Source organism: Atta colombica, unplaced genomic scaffold (assembly GCF_001594045.1).
Source record: "Atta colombica isolate Treedump-2 unplaced genomic scaffold, Acol1.0 scaffold9, whole genome shotgun sequence".
Classification (NCBI taxonomy): domain Eukaryota; kingdom Metazoa; phylum Arthropoda; class Insecta; order Hymenoptera; family Formicidae; genus Atta; species Atta colombica.
Window position 1 is genome coordinate 2,834,024 of NW_017259583.1, and position 9,738 is coordinate 2,843,761.

Sequence of the window (9,738 nt, forward strand, 5' to 3'; positions counted from 1 at the left end):
GCAAAAAAAAACGACATTTGTTTGTTTTTAGCCTCAAAAAAACTAAAAGAAAAATCAGGCGTAGAAGATAATATCATCACATATAATCTAACAACAAAAACTATTATATTAGTATACATATTTTTTTAACATAACAATTTTATTACCATCCTTGGTGAAAGTTTTTCTTAGAATTCTTTATATAACTCTTCAAAATTTTTATATAATATTTAATTTAAAAAAAAATTTTTCAGGTTATTTGAATATCTGAAATACTTTCAAGAATGTTGAAGAAGTTTACATCTTTTCTAAAATTCTTATATACGTGAATTATGAATATTAAAAAATTTTTTATTTTACAATTTTTGAAGAAAACTTACAAAATTTAAAGAATTTTGAGATTTTTTTTAAGAAGTTTTATGAATTTAAAATATAAAAAATTGTATAATAAAATATAAACAAAATTTATGAGATATTATCGAGTACAAATTAGTTCGGTCCGTTTTTTCGTGCATTTATTTAAAAAGAAAATGAATGAACAGATCAATTAAAGTATTGTCCATCGCTGCCTACTACATTTTCCCATCTCTCAGGCAATTTCGAATTCCATCTCGAAAAAATGACTCGTCTTTGGAGGCGATCCAATTTTGAAGCCAATTTTCGATTTCTGCGAAAGAAGTGAACCGGTGACTTGCCAAATCATGCTGCATCCTTCGGAACAATCAGTAATCAGAAGGAGCAATGTCCGGAGAATACGGCAGGGACGGGAAAACATCCCATTTGAGCGTTTCCAAATATTTTTTTATGACTTTAGCGACACGAGGCCGAGCGTTATCATGAAGAAGAATAACTTTATCATGTCTTTGCTCGTATTTCAGCCGTTTTTCTCGCAATGCACGGCTCAAACGAATCAATTGTAGCCGATATCGATCGCCCGTAATGAAATCGCCAGGCTTCAGCAGCTTATAGTAAACAAGACCCTTTTGATCCCACCAGATACAGAGCATGATCTTCGAACCATGAATGTTCGGCCGTGGTATTGATGTTAAGGTCGATGGCAACGATTACCGGGCTTAGTATTTTTTCTTCTTAGGATTGTCGTAGAATATTCATTTCTCATCTCCAATGCAAAAAAACGTTTTCTCTGTTGTTTTTGAATCAGCTGTTGGCAAGTGAAAAATCGCCTTTCAACATCTCTCGGTTTCAGTTCATAAACATCCAATTTCCTTGTTTTTGAATCATTCCCATGACTCTCAATCGTACAGAAACGGCTTCGAGTTATCCCCAATGATTCTGCAAGCTCCTCTTGCATTTGATTCTGATCTTTTTCGAGTAATGCCTCTAATTCTTTGTCTTCGAATTTTTTTGGCTGTCCAGAGCGAGGCTCTTCAACGCTGAAACCTCCATCCTTGAAACGTCGAAACCATTCCCTACATGATATCCTTATTAGTTTTGATTATTAATGGAGCAGTGCCATAAACTTCGACAAGCATTTGATGGGCTTCAGCCGCACTTTTCTTCCAATTAAAGCAGAAAATCAAAACCTTCCGCAAATGCTGTTTAGTTAACACAAAATTCGACATTTCAAACTCAGTAAAAATCAAAGCGATATAAACTGAATATTATTAGCAGATGTTTAATCTCTCTGAAACTGCCAAAATCAGCTGTCACTATGAACCATTCACAACAGCTATCTTTAGGGAAACGGACCGAACTAATTTGTACTCCCAATGAAAATGAATATTTTTTCACCGCGGATGCTTGCAATGATTTTGGTGATCTTTATCGATCATCAGATCTATTTGTTTTCTATCTATTTTCTTCGATTAATTATCTTCAAAAATCGTGACATTTCTTGATCAAATTTTAGAAAATTGTTTTCTCGATTAAAGCTTCGATATATACATTTTGTCATACAATAAAATATCAGTATTGATTTTTTTATTTGCTTGCGTGACTCAGACAAACATATTTACACAAACAGTTATGACTAACGAGATACTCTGGCACTCGAAAAGTTCATGATTCGATTCCCTTCGATATTACATTCGCGTAACTGAAGTCACTATCGAGGCGAGTGCGTAATGAAAAAAATATTTTTACAATTTTCCCTACGATTTCTAATAAAATTGTATTCAACAGCTGATAATTCCAATTTGACAGATCCATCATTAACCAGCAGGGTTCGTCCTCTTCTGTCTCCTCTCTTTGGCGAAGCGTAGTATGTTTGGGTTACTGTAAATCATATTGGCCAAAGTTTCAACTCCGGCATATGTATCAACCTTGGATCCTATGCACATAGAGAATTGGAGGCTAGAGAGCTCTTTGCTACACTCTATCTCGTGATATACATGCACCAGGTGCCTATCCGCCGCCCTGAAGACATCGAGGCTTGATTTAACTGCCTTCTCGAAGAATTCCACGTCCTCCTTACCCCAGCCCTGAATTGAGAGATCCAAACCGCCCACAGTAAGGTAGTCACTCTTGTACAGTGAAACTATTCCGAAACCATACTGCCTCCAGTGTCCAGAGATCTCGTTTATGATAAACTTGTCTTGCTTCTTGGCGTCGCCGTAAACAACTTTGGGATCATATTGACTAAAAACTATTGGAAAATATATTCTTCGGCCTGGTAGCGTGTTCAAACGTATCCTATTCAGCGCTGAGCCCGTGAATACGACATCCACATCGATGAACAGCATTAGATCATCGATCTGCAACTTCGACGCGCCCAAGTCCAGAGCTCGAGCTCTCGAAAAGTCCCCGGAGACTGGTAGAATCTCCATGCTGGCACTGCGATATTTGTATTTGAGCTGTTCAATCAGATTTATTGTTTTGTTGAAAGTATTCTCACTTTTGTGCTGGTAAAGTACGACGAGCAATGACGTCTTTTCGCCGCTAGTTAAACAGATATCTTCGTAATTCTGGAGGAATCTTTGGAAGATCTCATAGCGGCCTGATAGAGGTAAGATAAAATTGATGATCTTGCTTTGCACCGGATCTTCCTCTTGAGAGTTGAAATTGAAATTCAGAAAGCCACCGTGGAGTAAACTATGAATAGATTTGTCGTCTGATTTCTGTCGAGATTGAACTTCGACGCCATTTACTGTCTCGCGCATTTCCAATCCTACGAGAACATTTAATATCTGTTAAAGCTAAAGTTTAAGCTAATACTTAATAGCGACTTTACTTCAATAATATTTCTTCATATATTATCATAAATTTTTTCAATTATGTTATAACCTAATGAAATTTTTTATTTTAATTAAAATTAATAATAATTTTAATTAAATAGCTGTATATATATATAAAATCATAACTCAATAAATTACAGCTTATGTTACTTTTTCGCAATTACAATTTCATATTTCAAATAAATGTAATTTATTTATATTTACTCTGATAATTACTTAAACATTATGCCTATATTTTGGTTAACGCTTACCTGTAACATTATTATTTAACTTTGGACAGAAAAATATGTCTTGTGGATATTAAAAGATTAATTAATTTTTGATGATTTCACTCTATATACATCACAGTTAAAGTGCTAACTTTAGTAAATGTATACACTTAAAAAATGTATATATATATATATTGACTATAACAGACTACAGCATACATTTATTGAGTTAACACTGTGACGTATATAAATGTAAAAAACATGAGTAATCGTACCGGTAAAATGTTGATGGAGATAAACGTGTCTTCGAACAGGAAGAGTAACCTTCCTGCCCCGATATTTTCGATAAACCAACAGAAGATCTAATATTGTATCAGCTCCGTAAGAATTTACTCTCCTGTATCCGTAAAGAGCAGACCGTTCTTCGACTATGCGGCCCCGTTGCCTTGAATAAGAATTAATGGAAGCCATGACCTCCCTGGTAATATCTTCCAGGCCTTCTTTGATGTCACTATGAATACGTCGCCTGGGGTTAGAATCGGTTAAACTGTATTCCAATTTCAAGAGAAAGTCCCACGGGATCACTTCGTCACTCGTGGCCGGTTTGAACGAACGAAGACTCGCTGGCACACCTGTACAAACAAGATTTTTTTAGCGAATCAATGAATCCGGCTGATTTCTCTGTAATTAACACTGAATGTCAAAACTTTTTAAAAATATTTTGCAAATTCGAGCTCAAAAATTAAAAAGTTTGAAAATTAAAATATGCTGAACATTATTTTTGCAATATTCAACATAAAATTATATTAATTCATTATATTATGATTTATTATAATAAATAAGAAAGATTTTTTCTTTTAATTGTATATAAAGAATACGAAAAACAATATTAATATGAAGATTACAAATTCAATATTAGAGTAGATTTTAAATTACAGTCAATTTTAGTTTTTGAATCGATTTTTAAGACAGTAAATTATATTTACGGCTTGGAATTGTAAAAACGTAATAATTTTATTCGTAGCTTGGAAATAAAAAAAAATGCATAAATGTCAAACTTTATATGTATAATTTTTATGATTAATCACACTGTTGCTAATCCGTGACTATGTTGCATTACGTGTTCGAAAAATTGCATTTTTTTGTAGCAAGCGTTGAAAATGACAGAAAATTAATTGAAGGAAGCAAATAAATGTGGTAATTTCCTCTAGGATCTTAATGTTCCGTGACCCATGATCTCGATTGCAGTTTTTTATTGGTAAATTAAGTTCAACTCTTAGTTTTCAGTCAGTTAATTCTAATTTATTGCGACGTATTGTATATAAGTTATATATATGAGTCAACGCAATAATATGGAAATCGTCAAATCTGGGAAAAGTGTAAAAGATATAAGAAATGATTAGAATAAAAGTAGCGAGACTTTATTCATCAATTATTTAAATTTGATAAATATATTGCAATGTATGCTTAGTTCCAATGTTAAATCAATTTATATAAAATAATTAAACTAAATACTAATTTTTAAAACCATCTAATCAACATAGCGTATTTTTGTGATTGAAATATTATTACAAGAAAATATTAAATTACAAGAGATTTAAAGAGATCTAATTTTTTTTACAAATTTTAAGTAAGGAATTTATTTTTAAATCTTTAGACTTTCCTTTATTATTTTCAATTTTCATCATTTTACAAGTAAATATCAAGCGTAACAAAAAATTATTTTAGTATTTCTTTTCTGTGGAAATTATTTATTTATTATTTTTGTTTTCTTGAAAGTTCTAAAGGTAACAGATTAATAATTACAAGATTAATTTTTCGAAGATCAAGAATTGAGATCATGGAAAAATAAATTTTTGCCAATATTAAATTATTCACAGTTCCCTTTAATTTATTTTTCATGAAATTTAGATCTGCAAGCAAAACGTTGTCAATGAAATGTAACATGAGAAACTATGCGACAAAGTCATGCGTTATGATTCTTGCGTCTTTGAGATTGCATATTCAATTTCAAATAGAGTTACAATCCCTTTAGAATATAATTTGATGTGTTGTCCTGTCGGTACAACAAGCTGTGCATTAACGTGACAGATAACTGTAGTTGTGTAAGTACACAATAAACGCGGAAGCGTTAATTTAATAGCAATATACAGTAAAAATTTTACGATCGAAAAATATGGTTATTAACGTTCTAAAGATATTTTACGTTCTAAAGATGGTTTGAAAAATTGTAGGAATTTAAATAGAGGAAGTGATGATAATGTATGAACATATATAGTAAAGGAGTGCGGAATAATAATGTGGAATATTCATTAGATAAACAGTTATGCATATATTTACAAGCCTGGGAAGGGATCGACAAACTTATTAAAAAGATGCGTGAGTGTTAATATAAAAAAATTAGAGTAAACGCATAATTTTATAAAAAATATATAAATAAATCTAAAGAGTAATCATTTAAATGAAATTTTTACGAGTTAGCAGAAGATAAAAATAAGAAAAATGCAAAGTAATATGCGTATATAGGCCAGTGTTCACAGTTTGTTCTTATTTCAAACCCGTTTTAAGTAATATCTTAAGATGCTAATACTTTCTGGTTCATGTGACTTAAGATTGTACTTGAATCTTAAATATAAGAATCAACTATAAGTAAGAGAGAAGAAATAGAGATCAGCCAAAGCTCGGCATGATGTTGTAAAAATAAAAATCAGAAATCATGTGATTTTAGAAATGCGCGCTAATATATCAATTACGCCAATTTTGATGAGAATCTTGACAGCAAGCTGGTGTCGCTTCTCTTACTATCATATTCGCTTTTCTCACTCTCACATCCGGTTTCACAACAACATGGCAGAGCCAATCATGGATCGAGTCGGGCAATCTCTATTTTTAGAATCTTTGAGAAAAAGAAAGAGGCAATGCAAGTTCGGCTCTTACCAGTGGTTTGTAATGACGGAAATAAGATATCATACCCAGTGTGTCCGTATCGCCGGGATAATCCTCGGAATTAGAGTCGACCGGAAAGAGACGTACGCCTTCCGCTATTTCGTAGTTCTTCAAGGCTTCTAGGCTTACTCCCAACACCTGAGCCATCGTGTAAATGTCCCTGTGCAAACGAATCCTCTCCTGCTGCAAGTCTTGTATTCGTAATCCCTGATGGAATATATTGCACAGTATAATTTTTGCAAAGATAATTTTTTAAGCAATAAACGCATTTGCACCAAAGCAGCAACTATGATACATCAGAGATATGGACTAATTGTAAAAATCGTGAGGCGATTTATTTCTTGCATCGCTTATATTACTTCGTTCGCTAACGGTTATTAAATTACTTAACAGTTCACAGATAGGTAATGCAGTTTTTTTCACGTAACCGTAGTGTTTACCGTAATTATGATACGTGATGTAATACAAACCCTCATGTAATTGTGCAGCCTGTACATGTGAGGCGGACTTTTCACAGGATGCAAAGTAATGGCACGATGAACCTCCTTCTTCTTAAGATTTCCGGTGAACGCCTGAGCCCCGCTGCTATTGTGATAAAGAATCGACTGCATCTGTGCGGAATGAATATATTATGAATATCGACACCTTCAAGAGTTGAGCAATGATAAGTAATATGATAAAACTATATTAGATGTACAACTTTGCTTCCACCGTTTTTTTCCGAAATTCGAGGCTTTATTGTAAAAAACTGGTTATACATTTATGATTCAAGGTATTGTCCATCGCTGGCCACTACTTTCTCCCATCTTTCGGATAGCGTACGAATCTCGCGTCGAAAAAACTGGTCATCTTTTGAGGCTATCCACGAATCGATCCAATTTTTTACTTCTTCATAAGACCGGAAGTGCTGGTCAGCCAGGCCGTGTGCCATTGATCGAAACAAGTGATAGTCAGAGGGAGCAACGTCTGGAGAATATAGCGGGTGGGGTAGGATTTCCCATTTCAACGTTTCCAAGTATGTCTTGACCACTTTCGCAACATGGGATCGAGCATTGTCATGCTGCAAAAACACTTTATCGTGTCTCGTTGTATTACGGCTGTTTGTCTTTCAATGTTCGGCTCAAACGCATCAATTGCGTTCGATACCGATCGCTTGTAATTGTTTCAGTCGGTTTTAACAGTTCATAACACTATGCCGAGCTGGTTCCATCAAATACAGAGCATGACCTTGGAGCCGTGAATATTCGGTTTGGCCGTGGAAGCATGGCTGGGAACTCCCCATGATTTTCTGCGCTTGGGATTATCGTAATGAATCCATTTTTCGTCCCCAGTCACAATGCGATGCAGAAATCCCTTCCGTCTTTGCCTTTCAAGCAGCTGTTCACAATCTCTCGACTTCAATTCGTACGGCACCCAATTTCCTTGCTTCTGAATCATTCCCATGGCTTTGAGGCTTTTGAAATGGCTTGTTGAGTCACTCCCAATGATCGTGCCAATTCTTCTTGATTTTGACACGAGTCTTGCTCAAGTAATGCCTCCAATTCTGCATCTTCGAAAACCTTCTCTCTTCCACCGCTATGCCGGTCTTCGACGTCAAAATCACCGTTCTTGAAGCGTTGAAACCACTCACGACACGTTCTTTCACTAATAGCGGCCTCACCATAAGTATTTGAGAGCATTCGATGAGCCTCAGCCGCAGATTTCTTCATATTGAAGCAAAAAATTAAAACCTCCCGCAAATGACGAGAATTTGGCTCGTAAACTGACATTTTCAATCGAGAATAACTTTATGATGCAGACACAAATCGACTAATGTTTCTATGGGGTTATGTTGACAGATGCCCAAGTTTATTGTATGACGTCTATGATCTATTTATTTCGACCACCACTTACCGCTAAAGCCATCTATAGGAAAACGGCGGAAGCAAAGTTGTACACCTAATATTTTATTTCTAATAATACTTATATAATACTAATTATTTTAAATAATTTTCTCTTCTTTCCATATATTTTATTTTTCACTTTTTTTTAATTTAGTAGATATAATAAGATTTTATTCAATAGCCGTAGTGAAATTATTAACACATGGCAACTCTTCATTGTTAAAAAGAAATCAAAGCATTTGTTCATAAAGCTGTCACGTAATTTTGTCATCTTTAAGATAAAAATAAATTAATTTTCAAGCTATAAATACATAACTAAGAAGATCTCTAAGTAAGAATTAAATAACACAAATAATTTAAATAAATAATTAAAGTAGCAGACAAATTAAAGTCTTTTGTATTGAAATTTGGCAAATTCTTGTGTTTCTCTTTATCGATGATTCACGCATTTTACTTTTAGTCAAAGTTAATTTAAGCATGAGGAATTATCCGATTAGGCTTTTATGCTTGATCAACGCAGCAATTGCGTTTGCTGATTCCGCAGGAGTCCAGTATATATAATTCGTCCCGAATGTCTGAACACATGCACAAATGAAGCGTACCATCAAATGTGCAATTAGCACGCAGCCAGAGAAACGGAGTTGAAGTACAAACTTCCTGCCTGTGTGCGCACTACGACCGCGACCTAATGGAACGTCCTTTGGAATGAATCTGAATCGAAACGCTAAACCCGCGATACGGGTGTTAATCATAACACTGGGTGTGGTGGTTTCTTATTTCGTATAATTACGTCGGCGTCTCTTGACGAATATCTTTTAAAAAGTCGCTCGCGTGACTTGCTCTGGCAGTTACGTAAAGAAATCTATCACGCTTAGAATTTTATAGAACATTACGTTTTTTTGAAAAAAAACGCCTTCCGATTCGAAAGACTCGTTAAAAGAAAGTGAAGTAATAATTTAAAAACTTCCGATCTTTTTTTAGAATATGCTTTTTAGGGTATATTTTTATCTGTCTTTCTTCAAGAATTGTGCATTTTATTATATTTACATGCATATGAATATTACGACAATTATATTGATACTTTAATATTTACAGACGTAATTAAAATCTGTTCAAGGTTCTGTGTGCCTCTATTTTGAATTATAATTTTTTTCCTTGTAATTTACTCCGACTTTTTATTTGTGGCTGCTGTTTACTTTGCTATCCTTCATTTTTTTTCTTTGCTTTATACATATAACTTACAATTTTTCCTTTAGTTTCATATATTTTTTGTATTATTTTTGCTATTTGTATATTTTTGTTCTTCTACTTTTCTCTTTACTTATTTTTATATTTTTTAGAGGACTTGCTCTAGAATGATAATAAACACTTCTATTTATCTCTATCTGTTTATCTCTCTCTCTCTCTCTCTCTCTCTCTCTCTCTCTCTCTCTCTCTCTCTTTCTTTTCTCTTTTATTAATCTATTTCGTGGAATAACAAAACGATTTATCAATCCCATTTAGATCAAACAAACATCTTTTATTTCG

The 9,738-nt window shown here is 33.8% G+C and overlaps 1 protein-coding gene across 2 annotated transcripts in view; it reads right to left on the bottom strand.

The window, feature by feature from the left end:
* Positions 1-2,057: 2,057 nt before the first annotated feature.
* The window catches only part of LOC108693327 (chondroitin sulfate synthase 1), a 19,791-nt gene continuing 12,110 nt past the window's right edge, over positions 2,058-9,738 (bottom strand). For both annotated transcript variants that reach the window (XM_018202215.1, XM_018202214.1), the window contains exons 4-7: positions 6,799-6,939; positions 6,355-6,535; positions 3,658-4,014; positions 2,058-3,106 (exon numbers count right to left, since the gene is read on the bottom strand). In XM_018202215.1, coding sequence (XP_018057704.1) covers positions 2,151-3,106; positions 3,658-4,014; positions 6,355-6,535; positions 6,799-6,939 — 1,635 coding nt within the window. In that variant the 3' untranslated portion in view covers positions 2,058-2,150. The remainder of the gene's footprint in view (positions 3,107-3,657; positions 4,015-6,354; positions 6,536-6,798; positions 6,940-9,738) is intronic.